This window comes from Protopterus annectens, chromosome 6.part1 (genome assembly GCF_019279795.1).
Source record: "Protopterus annectens isolate FY-2018-M chromosome 6.part1, PAN1.0, whole genome shotgun sequence".
NCBI classification, from domain to species: Eukaryota; Metazoa; Chordata; order Ceratodontiformes; family Protopteridae; genus Protopterus; species Protopterus annectens.
Genome location: NC_056738.1, coordinates 149,523,881 through 149,544,020, shown reverse-complemented (window position 1 = coordinate 149,544,020; position 20,140 = coordinate 149,523,881). Strand labels below are relative to the sequence as shown.

The window sequence follows — 20,140 nt, the reverse complement described above, 5'->3', positions numbered from 1 at the left end:
AACACAGATTGTATCAATTGTTTACTGATGGATCTCAACTACATTTGTAACCATGTTTAGTGTATGTCACCATATTTTAAAATTGTACTATATTCTACAGCTGTTTTACATCTATGTTTTATTCTTGTCTTGCGTCCTTAGCAGGACTAATGTCTATATTTAAATGCTATGTTTTTTTAACTGTATAATGCAAATAATACTTCATGTGGAGCTTTTCAACCCGGGCCTCTGCTGAAAACGGACCTATGTCCAGTCGGACTCTCCCAGTCAACAAATGTAAATAAATAAATAATAATAAATAAATATTTCTTCAGCACTTTTTGTACTGAGCACTTTCATTTTTCTAAATAACTGCATTAGTTCTACAATATTCATATTTCTTTCTTTCCAGAAAAAGTGTCACCTGTTTAAAAAAAAGTAAGGGAAAAAACATCTGAAATATCCGTCCATCCACAACTGCTTTTTCCCATTTTTGCACATGAGATTGGGGTGTCACTTCAACAGTGAAACTCATCTAGAACCATTGTTTACTATAATTGATTCTGCATGTCAGTATTGCATAACATAAACTAATGTTACAAACAAAATCAATCAGCAGTGATTACATTTGCTGACTGCATTCCAGTTTCTTAATAACAAATTTGTGGTGTTATTGTACAGTTATCATTGCGACAATTTACATAAGAAGATAAGTAGTACAACACATTGTGACATTTGATTTCATGGTCTAGTATTTCACACAACATTCACAACCAGTTATGCTGTCAGTATATTGCAAGGTTGCACATTTATATTGTTCCCTTCATCAGAATATAGTGAGCCATGAAAACTGAACAGTCTCTACTGCGGCTGTAGAACCTACATACAGAGCATGGAGTGCCATGATTACGCTCAAATATCAGAAAAAAAGACAGGGTAGTTATTTCTGACATCAGGGAGGTGCTTAACAGGCTTTTTGCTAAGGAGAACAACTTCAATACAACGTGACTTACACTCAAATAGTGAGTGTGTCTATGTCAGCAACTACATCTTTTTCACAGAGTTTATCTCATAATGGAGGTTTGGTCACTTCTAATAATGGACATAATAAAAACTTTTGGTCTAAACATAGCAGAAGTGGTCTCAATTTTTGAGATTGGAGTGGATTTAACCAACAGAATAAATGTTATTGAAGGTAGAAAAAGTAAATCTGGCTACTAATATTTCAGAGATGGTAATTCTTCCTCCTGAATCTAGTTTGTTTTATCATCCTTTGTTAATTAATATTTTGGTGTTTCTTTGATATCAGAAGAGCTGCAATTGTAAACTTTAGGGTTGAAATTTATTCCTATTGTTATCCCACAGTTTTATAAGTGTAAAGCTAAATGTTTTAGATTACATAGAAAGCTGCATTTATTGCATTTTTCAACAATAAACAGGTTATTTGATATGGACCTTTGTCATCTGATGCTTTTGATAGTTTGTGTGAAGACTTGTATTTCTCTTGTTCTGAAAGTGAGTTAAATGATAGTGTGGTTAATGCATGCCATTTATTAGGTACAGAATGTGTTAAGTGTTATAATGAACTTATTCCAACATATACAAATGAATGTATAAAAGTTGTTTCTTATACAGATAATAATGACTTACAGACATTTTTTTCTAAAACTGAGAAGAAAATGTTGACTACAGTTTATCTCAAAGACAGTGGAATTTATTGAAAAGCTTGAGCACAAATAAAAATAATAAAACAAGTGGACAAAGGGAGAACTATAGTAGTTAGGAATGTTAACCAATACTATAAGATTTTCTGTAATCATCTTTTAGGTAGTCCTAGTCTCCACTAAGTACTGCTATCTATAGTATGATGTTAAAGAGTTTTTCAGAGTTGTGAGGGAAAGGAGTTTGTTTAGGATATTTTTTTAGAAAAGGATGTGAATAATGAACAGACTAAAATTGCATCATTTTATTGTCTTTCCAAAATTCATACATATACTTAGCTTTTGGGAGAATGTACATTTTTTCAATTTACCTTTGTTGTTTTGAATATTCCATCTGATTATTTTCAGTATGTGACATTCTAGAGGAGGACACGTTATCTTCCATTAAAGGATGGAGAATGTTATTTATAATATTCAAGTTGATGATTATTATTCTGTTTGAGAAATGGTATACTTTAGCCTACTTAGAAACTATTCCTCCTGGCTTGGCTCAGTGAGGGAAGAATTACTCTGCTGCCTGCTGTAGTTAAGGTACTTACCTAATGCCACTTTTGATGCTGTTACATTATTCTCTTGGTTGTGTACTCATCCTTGTTGAAGCTGCCATTTTATGTGATTGGATTTTTCCAGGATGGAGAGTGTTCATACTACAACAGACCAGACTAATACTACAAGATGTCAAAGATGTAAAACCACAGACACACATTATGTTAAGATATAGACAGATCATTTGTATGCTTTACAAGTGCTATAACTTGGAGGAATGCTTTTAATTATAGTGGTGTAACCAAGTGGGATTACTTTTTCTGTGCTTGTTGTCAAATAAAAATAATACCTACTGTTTCAGCATGTGCCTGACAGTACTCCATGAGCTGAATAATAATGTTATACAAACACACAAGCACAGAAGTAAAAACATGTGGTCCAACACATGGATACACATATGCACACATACATACACACACACACACACACACACACACACACACACACACACACACACACACACACACACACACACACGTATATACATATATACACACTTTGCCTAAGTCTAAAAAGCAAAAAGCAATCTGCAACTTGAAAGTAACAGTACTATAGTAATGGATACGTATCAAGAAATCTGTTACTTTGTTGCTTGCATCATAGCAGGGTGTGAAGTATAATTCTAAAGTCATCTTTCTACTGTTTATTAAGGACAGTGTAGTGTGAGGGAGCATTTTTTGTTGTTTTATATTAACTGTAACAGACATTTTTTTGTGTTACTTGGAATTATTAAAAGGACAGTTTCCACTTGGCTTAGATTGAGCATAGTCTGCCCTGATGCTGTGTAAAGTAGAATAAGATTTATTGTATAAAAGTCTCCCTTTATTTATGATATCATTTAATTATTGATTAAATCTTGCAATTGGCACAGTGTGTTGTATTTGTGTGCCTTTTTGGTATGATTAAGCTGACATTTCTATACAGTTTAAGTTGTCTTCATGGTTTAGGAAATCTTTTACTCATTCTGATATCTACAAATGTTAAATTGGGTATTTTTCTTTAGCATTTTATAACAAAGTCCATTAATGAGATTGTGTTTATAACCTAGGCGCAAAACAGACATGGATCTACAGATTTTCTTCTTTGGTTGGTAGCATAGCTTATTTACTTTTGCTCATATCTTGTAGCGGTATAGCTCATAGTTGATTCCTTTTCCTCTGACACCATTTTGATATGGAATGTGACATCCAGTGGTCACGTGACATGTTTTTATTCCTTGGTGAAGGATGTTAGTATCTCATATATACTCTATCATTCTGTTTTGGTAAACCAAGAACATCATCCTGATTTTTGTATGAGGACAGATTTTTGAGCTGTTAAGTACAGGCACAACTGGTATATTACATTGTGCAAGATTTAGTCTTGTGAATTAAATATACTTTGTGAGGTAATATGATCCCGAAGGCTTAGTGAGTTTTAGACATTTTCTAAAGGGAATGGCCAGATAGATTTATGACCAAGAGTTGCAATGAAATTGATCAATGACTTACCACAAGCATTTTAGGAAGATCAGTGCCAATTAAATTTCCTGTCAGAAAGATAATGCGGTGGAGTAGTATTTATATATATATATATATATATATATATATATATATATATATATATATGGATTCCTATTAGAAGAACGAAAGTCCACTGCTTTGAACTTGTAATGGGTAGCCTCACTTCTGCAAAAGTTCACTTTAATGAAAGTGAACTTTTGCGTAAGTGTACTTCACCGAAAACACCGCAGCACAGTGGAGGACATAAAAAACAAGCTATGTCCTCCACTATGGTGCGATAGTCACGGACCTTAGGGTTAGAGCATGGGTTAGGGTAAGGAGATAGTTAATAAAGCTATCCCTTTACCTTAACCCATGCCCTAACCCTAAGGTTCGTGACTATCACACCATAGTGGAGGACATTGCTATGTTCTTCACTGTGCTGCAGTCGTCACGAACCTTAGGGTTAGGGCATGGGTCATGGTAAGGGGATAGCCCATATGACCCATAACCTAACCCTAAGGTCCGTGAGTACTGCACGGAAGTTCAGTACAACACCCGTTCGTTGTACTGAACTTCACGTAAGTGCACTTTCGATTAAGTGCACTTTTGCTGCGGTGATCATTCCATGCACTATTTAAATTAGTGAAAATTATATCTAGTGTATGGAACCCATATATATACATATATATGTGCATATATATATATATGTATATATATATATATATATATATATATATATATATATATATGTATATATATATATATATATGTATATATATATATCTTTTTATATCACACATCACATGCACATGCATTCATATCACATTAATATCCTATATATTTATATCACATACACATACATTCAGATCAAATTAGTATCACATATATTGTTTACAACTATTTCTATGTGCTCTCAAACAACTAGTTGTACCATATTATGAAATGTAGTATCGGTAGTGGAAGCCTGACACACCTAATATCTAAACCTCTTGGACATAAATACTAACTAAGAAGACAACCCCTTGCTTAGCAACAGACTAAGGAAATTGGTAAGCGGCCAGTACCACCTGTTAATATTAAGTAAGGATGACTTCACCATTTACAACTTTTCAAGTATTTCTCTAGAGCCTTGTTTAGTGGACCTCTTAGCACATGGTAACACTTTCATTCCTCAAAGAACTGTAATTTAGCTAAGACTCTCATTGATTTAAAATGTTATGTCAGGAAGTTGAATTTAAGAACATATTTTAACAACAATGAAGCCCCTAATGAGTCAAAACTCAAACTAGCTAGCACTTTTAATCCTCCCCTTCACACCGGGCTTTCCATGTTTGAGAATGCATGTGAGGTAGACATTAGGTACCTTCACCAAGCACACACAGGACTGAAGAAAAAAGTTAACTATAACATTACACGAGAACAATCTGATAGTCTCAAACGCCTTCGTTTATCAGCAACAAGAGTGATTAAACCTGACAAAGGTGGAGACTTGGTTATTTTTGATAATCACACATACACCGAGAAAATGGAGAAAGTATTAAACAGTCCAGCTTACACTTTGTCCTCAGTGAATGAAATGAACTCATCTAAGATGAGGATAGGAGGTTATTTTAGTTACATGTTTATTAGTGGTAAAATTGATTTAGAAACGTACAACTACATTGAAATTAACATATCAAAGAACCCTGTGATTTTCGGTATTCCGAAAATTCACAAGAATATTAATAATCCACCAATGCGAGCACTAATAGACAGTCGTCTATCAATAACTTATCCTTGTGCACAACTTGTGGAGACAATTTTTTTTAAATACTTGAAACTTATTCCAAGTATTTGTAAAGACCCATGGACATTCCTTCAAAGCATGAGCACCATTAATTTTGATGTCTCCTTGAACTTTCTTACAGTTGACGTGGTCAATCTGTACACATCTATTCCGCATCTTGAAGCGGTGGAATTGATTTCGTATATGCTTAGGGATCTAAAGACCACTGAAAAAGAAATTGATATAGTTTCAGAACTTTTGGACATCATTTTAACCTCTAATTATTTCACCTTTAACAACAAAATTTACTTGCAAAAACAGGGTATAGCGATGGGTTCACCTTGTGGTGCTTCCGTCGCTAACCTTTTTATGGCGTACTGGGAGAAGACTTTTATTTTCTCAAACACTAACTTAATGAGTAAAATCAGTTTTTATACTAGGTACCTTGATGACTTATTTTTCCTTTTTAAGGGTGACGCAGATGACGCTACTTTACTGATAGACTTGTTAAATGATTCCACTTCCTTTTTGAGTTTTACATCTACTTTTTCTTCCTCTGAGATAGACTACTTAGATGTAAAACTCTACAAAGACATATTACACTCAGCATATTTCTCTACTATTTACAGAAAACCAACCTACTGCAACTCTTTTTTACACTTTCATAGTTTACATCCTTATAAACAGAAAAGGGCCATAATTAAGGGCCAACTAATTAGAGCTGCTAGAATGTGCAGTAGGGAAACTGATTTTATACAGGAATGTAACAAACTAAGAGGTATGTTCTTAAGCAGAGACTATCCTATGAGCTTATTTTCAGATCTTTTAGAGGAGATCAACTACAAGTGTTTTAATGGTTGATACTCTCCATTACTTAAAAAGTTAGTACCAATGGAGGAAGACACGAATCTTCCCGTAGATGTTAGTGATTGTACCTTTCCTATTGAGAACTACTCTAGTACTAACATCAAAGCTGTAACTTTTAACATTAGTTTCATTTCTACCTTTAGTAGTGACTCTGCTGATATTCAACATATTTTAATTAAAAACTGGCACTTCATATTGAACAACGAGTTACTTCATGAAAAATTAGGCATTACTCCAAGGTTTGTATACAAACGAGGTAACAATCTAAAATCAATACTTGAAAATAACAATAGACCAGACAATACTACTAAGTCTAAAGGTTGCTTTTCTTGTGGGTCCTGTAGATACTGCAAACATGTAAAAATTTGCAATTTCTTTGTGATAGGAAATAGGAAACACTACATTAACCAAAGACTTAACTGTGCATCTAGATCTATTGTTTACCTGGCCTTATGTAATTGCTGTGATGCATTTTATGTGGGAAAAACAGACCGAAGACTCCGTGATAGGGTGTACGAACACCTGTATGCTATAAGAACTAAAAATGAAATTAATGCATTAGCAAGACATTGTGTAAAATATGTTGGACACACGTTTTGCTTTATGGCTATTGATGAAGTACCACAGTCTATTAAGAGGTGGCCCAGTTAGCCTTCTCCTTGAGGCATGAGAATTAGAATGGCAGTTATTACTGAATTCTTTTAGAATCCCAGGTCTTAATGAACACTGTAACATTTCGTGTATTCTTAAATTGAGGAGTTACATGAGATGATATACTATTCCTTGCCCCTTATGAGATTTTTCATTTTTATAAGTTTTCTGAGTTTTCTGAATTAAAGTAATCTAAACCATAGGTTTTAAACTATAGTTTTTTACACTATGTTTTTTAAATTTGTATAAACATACATATATACATACTTTATAACACATTTTAAAATATACTTGTAAATTACACTTTTACAAACTTGTGCTGACTATACTACTTTTTGACCTGTAGACACATCTTTTTGTTGTCATTCATGTATTTTAGGCGGCTTATGGTAGTACTAGGATATGGTCGCATTCCCTAGGATAGGTTTCCAACACTTAGTTTACATGACACAATTTGTCATTTAGGTGACTGACCTAGTAGGAGTGACGATTTGGCCACCTGCACTTTTCGTTTTACAGGCATTCCTTTTGCAGGTTTCTTTCTTCTTTTAGGAATCCATATACTAGGTAGTTTTTTAGAATATTTTAACATTTTAATTCGGTTTCACTTGTCCCTATTATTACTACTAATATAGATGCAGACTTGTTGCACCTTGGTTTTTAGTGTCAAGCTAAAATGTTTGTGCTAAACTGTGATATTTTTATTTTATTTTACTTAACCTATTTTCATGTATTTCTTAACTATAAGAAATTACTTTATTCAACCAAAAGCCTTTATGTTGAATGCATCGTAAATTGATCATTTTCCTTCTTTGTAAAAAATGGTTTTAACTGCTTCCACATTTTTATTCTTAACAATTAGCCCTTGAACAACTTTATTTATGGCTTTTCTGGTTGTATCTGTTTATTTTTGAGTGAGCAATGAATTAAATGGGTCATTGTACCCTTAAACAGCATTTAATCAAATTGCCACGCAACTTACGTTGTTTTATAAATGTTTTAGGCGGTAAATTTCACTTGTTTGGTGTTTTGTTCTGAGGAAGCGGTGACTTGGTACACCGCGAAAACGTGTTTTGTTAAATAAAGCATTCAACATTATTCCTTTGGTGCGTAGACTTTTGGATTTACTCCTCGCATTTACTAGTGACTGTTTTAAGCACAGTACATACTGCGTTTGGATTTACCTGGACTGTAGACAAGTAGGTCTGGCTTTCTTTTGTCGTTTACTGGTTCGTTGGTTTTTGGTTGTTCTACACCATAGTGGAGGACATTGCTATGTTCTTCACTGTGCTGCAGTCGTCATGAACCTTAGGGTTAGGGCATGGGTCATGGTAAGGGGATAGCCCATATGACACATACCCTAACCCTAAGGTCCGTGAGTACTGCACGGAAGTTCAGTACAACACCCGTTCGTTGTACTGAACTTCACGTATGCACTCGATTAAGTGCACTTTTGCTGCAGTGAGCATTCCATGCACTATTTGAATTAGTGAAAATTTTATCTAGTGTATGGAACCTATATATATATATATATATATATATATATATATATATATATATATATATATATATATATATATATACATATCTTTTTATATCACACATCACATGCACATGCATTCATATCACATTAATATCCTATATATTTATATCACATACACATACATTCAGATCAAATTAGTATCACATATATTGTTTACAACTATTTCTATGTGCTCTCAAACAACTAGTTGTACCATATTATGAAATGTAGTATCGGTAGTGGAAGCCTGACACACCTAATATCTAAACCTCTTGGACATAAATACTAACTAAGAAGACAACCCCTTGCTTAGCAACAGACTAAGGAAATTGGTAAGCTGCCAGTACCACCTGTTAATATTAAGTAATGGCTAGTAAACATGGTTACTCTCTTATCCTGCAGAGATGACTAAACTGATGCAGTTTGTTGGTGGGACCAGACTGTCTGCTCCAGGAGTTAAGACATTATAAACCCAAATAGGAGATATCTGTTTACTTTTACAACGCAAGATGGCCTGCCTTTGAGATGCTGCCATGCCCATAGCAGAATGTACTTGATAATGATAAGTCAGTCAAAGAAAGATAGGCAGAATGACACCAAGGATATTTCTTCAAATGGTCAATGCATGCAAGCTGTGATCTGCAAAATGGATGCCCCTTCAAGTCTGTATTTTCCAGCTTAATGCCTTTACATGTTAATAACATTCCCTGGTTTCCCTTACTGTTGTAATTTAGACTGCCATAAGCTCTGCTAAACAGACTTATAACTCATTAAGATGTAAAATTACCAAGTAATCCATCCCTTCTGGATATGATGTATTAGAAGCACTAACTGTATAGTGTTTCAGACATTATATTACGTGAGCAGCGTAATTAATGTGGATATCTGTAAAGATACTAAGATAGTTGCTTTGAGTCATGGTTATCTATATTTGTTATTGTCTGTTCTTCAGTTCTATATAAAATGAAAGACTTATACAACACCAACAGGGGGAAGCTATGCTTTTAATGGGAAGGAAGCAGCAGTGTGTACGATACCTGCAGAAGGTTCCCAGGTGAGTACTCTTCTTCCTCGATGACTAGGCTGGATCCATACCAGAAGGCAAGTGCGTAGCACAAGAAGATGATAAACCACATATAACCTGTGAAGAAGCCCATTATCATCCCTTTACGGATACCCCACCGCTGGGCAGATACCAGGTTTTTGTCGTATCTGTGGGGAAAAGATAATTAGTGACTAAATTCACATTACATCCACTATGAAGAATACAGCACAAATAAACTAGTATGAATAGGAAGTATAAAACATTTTAATTGCTCATGTGCAAAATATTCTGGGGTTTTTTTGCACAAGTATTTGCAGCTGGAATATATTAATCAGCTTACCACTTTCATTGAGATGCTGTATTTAACTTTGTGATTGTGAAATGAATTAGGACAAAATGAGTGATATATCTAACCTTTTTACTTCTTTTTTCTCAGCTCCAAAAGCAGCAACAGTTCGAACAGATGACAATACCTCATCTGCTACTGCCCCAGCAGTGGCATATGCCTGTAGTTCTCTTCCAGTGAGTTTTGCAACAAACTGAAAGTTTAGGAAAAAACAACAGTAAGATAAATTATTTTCACAGCATTGAATTTTATTAAGTCGTAACAGTCTTTAACTGCAAATGTGCTGGATTTATCTATTAAAGCAATAACTGAAAAATTATTTTCTTGTATACATATGCACACACATATACATATATGAATCCAGAGCTTAGCTAAACAATCCTGTCTTGGTTTGTGATTTACTGTGGAGTTGACTGGCAAGAGAAGTTTTATTTGAATTTATATTTGACTTTTTATCACTGTTTTTCACTGTTTGTAAGAAGGAAGGGATAGCTTGTAGACAACAAGATTTACTTTTATTTATATTTTTTTGTTTTACCTTTAATGTTCGCTGTTTGTTTTTAGAAAAGGACAGGTTTTAGACAGGCAAGCTCTAGCCATCTCAAGAGGCCTAGTCAGTTTTAAATTCACACTGACTGCAGACAGGATAATCCAGAGTTTATCTAAACAATCCTACATTGGTTTGTGGTTTACTGTGGAGATGACTGGTAAGAGAAGTTTTATTTGAGTTTATATTTTATTTTTCATCACTGTTTTTCACTGTTTGTAGGAAGGAAGGGATAGCTTGTAGACAAGAAGATTTACATTGATTTATATTTTGTTCTGTGGTTACTGATTTTGCTTATTCCTTTCTTTTATAATATTTTATTCATTTGAAGCTGAATATGGATTCCTTAAATGAGTATGCTATTAATGATTTGCTAAAGTACAAATCTCTTGTACAGTGTAAGACATGTTATGCATATTTAAAGGTAACACTTGATAACACTGGTGATCTGTGTTCCTCATGTTAACATTTGGATGATTTGCTTACCATTATTAGTAGTAAATCTAGACTTACTGATGATGACTGCACTTGTGCAATTGGCATGGCTTGGAGAACTGCTTCATATATTAATGACTGGACTGGTGAGATAAATAATGTTAGACAAAGAAAAAGATAGAACACAGTTAGGAAATGATGCATCTATTGTCTGTAAAGATCATTTAACCCCTATGAAACGAGATGATGCCCCTGACAACTTTAGAATTCTGGATGCAAGTATTCGACAGTCTGAGGATTCAGTGTTTAGAAGGAAACAAAAAAGAAAGAAAGGGAGAAGTTCATAACAAATAACAAGGAAGAAAAAGAAACTGATAATTGTATGTAAAGTAAAGAGAATATGTACTAAAAGGGATACTGCTTTGTTATGTAACACCCAGATTATAGGGAATGATAGCATTTTTCTATCAGAATATCCCCAGTCTACAGAAAAAGGCATCATTTTTCCAAAAGAGATGGTAGAAAAAAGAGGCAAGGAGGCAGGTGAAAAGGAAGAAATCAAACCTGAACGTGGAAGGATTGAAGAACATTACCATAAGAAAAAAGAAGAGAAAAACAGATGTTGACTACATGGCTCAGGCTGTGGATGTAGAAAGCCAGCTGGATGAGAACTGTATGCTTGTAAATTTAATATGCAAAGAAAACAGTGGGATTAATGAGACCAATGGTGATGAAGATCATTCCTTTGTAACAATTGATAGAGCAGATATTACTACATTAGGAGATGAAGATTCTTCAGATCTGGTTGGAAAGATATTCTTGTAATTGGAGATTGATTTATTAGAGGAACTGATAATTATATTTTCAGAGAAGATAATGAACATTGAATAGTGTTATGCTTGCCAGGAGCAAAACTAGAAGATATGAGACAAGCCTTGGAATACCTTAATGTAAGGAAGTACTGATCTGTTTTTATTCATTTCGGAACAAATGATCTTATCCACAAAGACTCCCTAGTTGTTAGTAGGGAACTTACATAGATAGTATAGCTTGTACTGCTGTTAGGATGTATCTTTCACAAATCACATATAGAAAGGATAGTCAGGTCACCGTGAATGAAAATATATTTTTGGAGAAATACCGACATGGAAAAAATGTCCTGTTTTAAAAATGGAAATGTGTAGAACATCCAAGCCTAGTTTTGTGCACACATCTGTTCAGCCAGGATGGCATACATTTGGTTAAGATAAGGGAAAATAATTTTTGCAGCAGATATTTTGCGATATTTGACAGACACTAGACAGGATTTTCGCCAAGTCGAAAATTTAACAAATCACAGATAGCAACATTTGATGCATCTCTGATGGTTGTTAATGCTAGGAGCATTAATAATAAAGTTTTTTTTATTGTGAAATTTACTGCATTCCCACAAGATTGATGTTGCTATTTTCTGTGAAACATGGTTAATGAACAATGACTGGAAGCCAGTTCTGTCAGGGTATAAATGTTTTTACTGTAATAAACATTGTAACAAAAAATCAGGTGGCGGTATTACGATAGAGATTAAAGATAGTTACGAGACCTGTAATTATTACATGTTCAATGATAACACCAATACTATAGACTGTGCAACTGTGACAATAAAGACAACCCTGGAACACATAACAATTGTTGTAGTGTATAGATCACCAAAGTCAAGTGCTGATGACCTAGAGGAATTCATACATTTCTTACATGAAAACACAGGAGGGAAGAATAATATTAGCTGGGGACTTAAATTTACCAGAAACAGACTGGAATAATATTAATTCAACAACATTAGTAAGAAAAATTATATATTCAGGAATAACAATAGCTTCAGATTGTAAAAAAAAAACCTCCCAGGGAATGGAACATACTAGACATTGTTTGTGTTCCTAAAGAAATTACTGTTACTTCAAGTCAAGCTTTACCACCATTGAAGTGCAGTGATCATGGGGTTATAAAAGTTAATTTATTACTAGATAATTCTGCCAAACTGAAATCTAAACCAATGCACAAAAGGTTAATTATAGATTATATGGAAGCAGTACCCACTGTTTTTACCCTCCCTGAATATATTCATCTAACTGACTTACCCTTCTTTCTCCTTATTCTCTACTGTCTCCTCTTATAACCAACCTACACTTACCTTCTCTATCTTTCTTCCCCCCAAGTCATTTCTACCTTTTCCTTTTTCTTCCTTTCTATGTAATTACCACCTACAACACTGGGTACTGTATTTATATTATATAGCATTTGTATTTCAGTACTGTAGCTTGTTTTTCTTTTGACATTAATTATTTTAGACTACTGCTTGGGATCTTAAATTACCATGAAATGTTATATTCTTTGTATTATCTTAGCTTAATTTTGTCTGTTTTAATTTGGAGCTTTTCTCCCCGGGCCTCTGCTGAAAAAGGGCTTTGGCTCAATCAGACATTCCCAGTCAACAAATGTAAAATAAAATAACAATAAATAAATAAATAAATAAATAAATAAATAAATAAATAAATAAGCAAAACAGTCACTATGTAAAACTAACTGGAATGATATGTTCAGTGAAAAAAACTGCAGATGGAATGTGGAAAGTTTTGAAAGAAAAACTGAGTACAAAAAAAATAAATAAAAAAAAATGTTTAACATCAGGATCCAGGCATAAAATGTCAAGGAGATATATTTCCATAAGAACAAGATACCTGATTAGGGTTAGAGACAAAAAATATAAGAAATGGAAGAGAGGTTGAACTACATCTTTGAAATCTGAAATAAACAAGATGGATAAACAAATTAAGCATAATATCAGACAAGATCAAGAAAATTTTGAAGAAAAATTGTATAAAGATATTGAGCATAATACGAAACCTTTTTATAGATACACAAGATGTAAAAGGAGTAAAGACATGCACATTTATAAACTGTGTGCAGGTTCGAAAATTTAGACACAATAGATTATAGATATATTTACAAAATCTTATGTAAAACAGTTTGGCTCCGCAAGGGGGGGGGGTGATATGTTGTCCTTGTGACATCCAAGTAACCTCAGATACTGGAATCAAATTAGATTATATTGGAAAAGAACTATGCAAACTGCATCCTAACAAAGAACAGGATACAGGATTAGCAATAATAACTTGAGAACACTTCTGAAAGACCTTACAGTACCATTTTGATCTGTTTGGAAAAAAGAGCATCTGAGAAAGTGCGAAAATATAAACAAAACCTAGAGATTTTTGAAAAATATAAAAAAATATGGACATGGAAAGAAAGAGAGATTTGATATAGTGCAATATTTATGCAAAGCAGAAAACCAAATTAATCAATATAAAGAAGGCAGCCCCAAAGTTATTAGAAGAGAAATATAGGCAAAGGCATCTGGATATGGAAAATGTCTCAATAAAAAAATATCACAAAGATGGAATGAAGAAAAGAAAATTAGTAAAGTAAAAGTTAAAAAAAATAGAAGTTGAAGTTATAGAGTGTTTGTAAAGTGAAGGATTTGGTGTAGAAAGTCTAAGACAGGTTACATTACAGCATGATGGAGTGAGTCCCCAAAGTAAGGAGAAGCAGGAAGAAGAAAGAAAATGAGATTTAATGTGGTATAATTTTTATGCAAAGGAGAAAGCAAAACTAACTAATACAAAAAGAGCAGCACCAAAGATGTATGACGAGAAATACAGGCAAAGGAATCTGGACAAGGAAAACTTTACAAAGCAAAAAAACAAGACAAAGAAGAAAAGTAAAAAAGGAAATTAGTAATGGAAAAGTTAAAGAAATAGAAACTGAGATTATTGAGTACTTGTGAAGTGAAGGATTCAGTGTAGAAAATCTACTTCAGAAAGCACCACAAGAGGATAGAGCAATGGATATCCAAATTAAGGGGAAATCAGTGGAACAGGAAGCAACTGGTGAGGTGCCATATGAAGATATTTTGGAACCTTCCACAGAAAATGAGTTTAAATGTTCACTTCAAGCTAGACAGCAAGAGCAGGGACAGGAAACTGTGGAAACTCTGATGCAGTCAGTATTGAGGAGTGATAGGCCAGTTGAGTCTCATATGACAGAGCAACTGATGGCACAGGATAAAATTAAAGAGTGTGCCACAGAAAGATGCTATATCACTTTCTATAGAATGTCCGCAGGAAATGGAAAACAAAAAATGTGCCCTCAGTTTTGAAAAAAATGAGCTAAGAGAAGAGTTACTTGATTTAATAGACATAGGAAAGAAATAGACTGCAGAAGGTCAATAAAACCCAAAAAGTCAGAAGTTTGATAAAACAAATGAACACAGTGATTAAGACTGTGCCTTAAGATCCATGCGATATAACAGAAGTGAACAGGATATGTTACTGTGCAGCTAAATTAATAACTGATAAAGTTCTACCACAAGAACACATGGTAGTGAGAGAAAGGACAGGCAGAATTGAATGCCATCATGGAAGTACCGAAGAGAGAAAACTATAAAGCAATTAAGACAAGAAGTGCCACTATTAGAAGAGTATAGAAGAGGCAGCAATCGAATACCATCATCGAAGTATCAAACAGAAAAAACTATAAAGCAATTAAGACAAAAAGTGTCACTGTTAGAAGAATATAGAAAAGGGAACAGATAAATACTAAGATAGACATGCTAAAAGTGATGTTCAGTATTAGAACAGACCAGGATCTATCATGCACTATCGCAAATAAACTAAAAATCTCAGCACAAGTGAAAAACGTAGAAGATACGCAGATAAATATAAAGGAAAAGTACAAAATAAGCAATTTATTGAGGACCGAAAAAAGTTTTATAGAGAATTAGGAAACAAGGTAAAAGGAATTGAAAGAGCCCCAAAAAAAGAAGAAATAGATACATTTTGGAGAAGTATCTATGACGATCCTGTGGAACATAACAAAGATGCTAAATGGATAGAAGAAGTAAAAAAATGAATAAGAAGTTTAAAGGTACAGGATATGAAATGTGATAAAGTAACAGCCAGAGAGATTGAAACAAAGTTAAGAAAAGCTTCTAATTGGAAAACCCCAGGCCCAAATGCAGTACCTAACTTTTGTTTGAAAGTATTAACATCTTTGCACAAACATTTAGCCATGAGTAAGAACTATTTATATGACACCCTGAACAGACACCGACCTGGCTAACAACAGGAAAATCAATGCTCCTACTTAAGAGTGAAACTGCAAGCTACCCTAAAAATTATAGACCAATAACTTGCCTTCCGATGATGTATAAACTATACATGGGAATTGATGTTGACATAGTTTATAGTCATTTAGATGAAAACTCAATTATGGCAGTAGAATAAAAGGGCAATAAAAGAAAGTCATATGGAACAAAGGATCATTTGTTGTTAAATAAAGTCATAATGGAGAACTGTAAAAAGGGGAAGAATCTAAGTATGGCATGGATTGACTACAAAAAAAGTTTGATAGTATCCCACATTCATGGATAAAAGAGTGCTTAAAAATGTATAAAATACACCCTACAGTGATCGACTGCATTACAGTGACCATGAAACAGTGGCAGACCACTTTGCAATTAAGCCATGATAAAGGACAAATTATTATCCCAGGGGTAAAAATCCAAAGGAGGGATATTTCAGGGTCACTCTCTGCACTGCTGCTATTCTGCATAGCAATTAACCCATTATGTTGTCTACTTAACAGCTTAGGCCATGGTTACAATTTGGCTCCTAGAAAACAACAAAGTATAAAGACTTCTCATCTTCTCTTTGTCAATGATTTAAAACTGTATAGCTCATCAGATGAGGAACTGAAAGCACAACTGTAAGTTGTCAAAACTTTTTCAGATGATATAAGAATGTCATTTGGTCTTGATAAATGTGCAAAAGCAACCTTTAAAGCAGGAAAACTGCAGCACCAGGAAAACATCAGTTTGGAACAAGATTGTGATGAAAAAGAACTTGAGCATGAGCAGGTGTATAAATATTTGGGAACTGATGAAGGATCAACAATAAAACATGAGCAAATGTAAATAAAATTTAGTAAAGAATACTTTGGAAGACTTAAATTAATCCTGAAAACAGCATTGCCACCTAGGAACAAAATACAAGCTATAAACCAATTTGCTCTTCCTATCCTAACTTACAGTTTTGGAGTGATTGATTGGCCCCAAAACATGTTTGATAGACTACATAGGAAAACAAGAAGGATGCTTCATGCTCACCAAATGATTTATAATAATCAGTGCATACCAAGATTATCTATTCCCCATTCCGAAGGAGGGCTGGGCCTCCTTGAAATTGATTACATGTATAGATCTGCAATCGTGGGACTCCACATATATCTGCTGACCTCACAAGACCCAAATGTAATGAAAGTTTTGAAACATGAGGAGAATAAATCTAAAATTACTTCTCTGCTTAATCTAGCAGAAGTATATTGGCATCAAGCAGGAATGGAAATCAAACCAGAAGTAGATAAAAATCAGGCAGCAACTGAATGTGCCAAAAAACAAAAGAAAGAATGTAAAGTGAAGGACCAGATGAGAAGGTAAGAAATGTGGAAAAAGCATAAATATAGTTGCAAGTTTTGAAAACTACTGGAACAACCTAAGCTTGATCAGGAACAAATGCAGAAATGGTTAAGGAAAGGCAAATTTAAACCAAGAGAGGAAAGGTTAATATTGGTGGCCCAAGATAGTGGGCTGCGTACACATTGGTTTACAAAAGTCCATTGAACAATTGGGAGAAATAGACAAATGTAGGCTTTGAAAAAACAAATTGGAAACAGTCGCACACCTCATTGCTGGTTGTGACATGCATAGTGAAAGGCATAATAATGTGGCAAGATTGTTGCACTGGGGATTGTACAAACATTATGGTATTGAAGTGGTTGAAAAACACTGGAAACATGAACCACAAAGAATCACAGAAAATTATGAAGTTTATATCACATGGGATCACCCATTACCAACAGTTCAAAATATGGATGCTAGAAAACTGGATATAGTGGTCCATGAAAAGAAGGCAAAAGTAGCATTGATCATTGAAATCACCACACCCAGTGACTTTGGTGTCTTGTGCACAGAGAGACACAAAGTCATAAAATATCAGGATCTACAGGCAGAAATGAGAGCAGTGTGGAAGAAAGATACCCAGACAGTTCCAATAGTAGTAGGAGAAATGGGTCTTATAAAAAAAAAAGAATCTGCAATCATATTTAGATATGTTACCAATCCATGTAACCCCATATGAATTGCAGAAGGAGTCATTACTAGGTACATTGCGGGTGCTGCATAGAGCACTTCTGGCTGACATCAAAGATTGAAACAATACTAATTTCATGAACTTTAATCATACTTTGACTTAGGAATGGGGTCCATTAGAAACCCAAAAGATTAGGAGGAATTAAAGGGAGATGCCATTATATATCTATTATTCACTAGGTCATATAAATATGGGGAGATTCCTGAAGATTGGAGGCATACGCTTATTAAACCTGTTTTTAAAGGAAAAAGGGAGTAAGACAAAACCAGAGTCATGCAGACCCTTAAGTCTACTTTCTTGTTGTGGAAAAATAATGGAGAAAGTAATATTGGATAAGTTATTCTCAGAACTGGATAGGTTGGGACTTAAAACCATATATCAGCATGCTTATGTTGAAAATAGATCTATTACCACCTGAAACAGGATGTTCTATAACAATATAATAACAGCTATGAATGGAAAATTGTGCTATGATGTAATTTATAAAGATTTAACTTCAACATTTGACACAAAACACTGATCAATAAATTAGAATAACTAGGTATTGCTGTACTTGTGATAAGATGGATAGCTGCATGGTTTACAAATAGGACATAGGATCATAGGAAGTTACTGGGCTATTAGCCCTGAGGCCCTTACAAGCCTAGCCAAGAATTTAGCCCATGTTACAACAAGTCAGTACCCTATACCACTGTCCAGCAGGGACACAGTTGGAATCCCAGGTGTGAATTTTCTGTTCCCCATCCAGTTATCCAGGTTGCGCTTAAAAAGGTTTAATGAGGTACTCTGCTTTATGTGGAGAGGGAGTTTATTCCACAAAAGAGGGAGTCTCTGGAACACAAATCTGTCTCACCAAGTCTTATTGATGTCACGGAAGCAGGTTGAGGCTGCTCGTGTGATTTACTCGAGTGGAGCTTGACTTGCGGATATGCAGCAGTCCCATCAGGGCGGGGTCTGAGATTATTTTGTATGCCAGACAGAGGTCACCTCTGAGGAGTCTGTAGGAAACTAAGTAGATTGACAGGGCTTTAAGCCTATATGTGTAGGGTAGATGTTTGAGGCCCTGGATCCTCCGGGTGAGGAACCTCTGTGGCCTCTCCAGCTGCTGCATGTGCTTTGTGAGGTACATGCCGAAAGGGGCATTGTACTCAATAATGGGTGTTATAAGGGAAGAATACAGGGATGTTATGACCACCTTGTTCCTAAATGAGATACCCTTACTAATGAGGTGGGCCATGTAAAAAGCTTTCCATACAACAGAGGTAATATGGTGGTCAAAAGTCAGTTTGCTATCAACCTGGATGCCCAAGTCCCTCAAGACTGATTGCATGCTTAGTACCTTATTATCAATTTGATCATTTGTGGGGATGGCACTCTCCCCAAAATGGATGATGACATGTTTTGGCATTCAGTTTGTGGCCCTGTTTCTGGCACCAGTCATTTGTTTGGGTGAGACCCTCTTGGAGGATGTCCACATCATTAGTGGAATTGATGACAGCACCCAGCTTACAGTCATCTAAAAACTTGGTCAGCCATAGCCCACTAGATTTGGCCTGCACCTCCGAGAATTATATCCCAAACAGCAGAGGCCCCAAGACAGATCCCTGGGGTACACCACTTGTTACGGGTCTACTACTTGAGGTGGCTTCCCTTATTTTGACTAGGTAGGTTCTGTCAATGAAATAACCTGTGTGTGTATTCGAACACTGCACCTACTGCACATAAGGCTGTTACTTAACCATTCAGCTACATTCGGCAACATGGCACATATCATACAACAACTGGGCAGGTAAAATCCTTGGTTACAGTCAGACTGTCCTACAGGGCTCTGCCCTAAGCCCTTAATAGTTTAGATTGCATCTTTCAGACCTAACTTTTTCATCTGAGGTGCTCTACAGACTATAAGCAGATGACCTGAAATTGAGTAAACTGATTACATGTGTTACAGATAAGGCATGCCTGCAAAAGAACTTTACTAAACTGGCCAT

General features: G+C 34.8%; 1 protein-coding gene across 1 annotated transcript in view; it reads right to left on the bottom strand.

Annotated features, from left to right (window-relative positions):
* The window catches only part of ABCB11 (ATP binding cassette subfamily B member 11), a 991,743-nt gene that overhangs the window by 402,503 nt on the left and 569,100 nt on the right, over positions 1–20,140 (bottom strand). Inside the window, exons 10-11 of the mRNA XM_044075586.1 lie at positions 9,995–10,119; positions 9,573–9,747 (exon numbers count right to left, since the gene is read on the bottom strand). Coding sequence (XP_043931521.1) covers positions 9,573–9,747; positions 9,995–10,119 — 300 coding nt within the window. The remainder of the gene's footprint in view (positions 1–9,572; positions 9,748–9,994; positions 10,120–20,140) is intronic.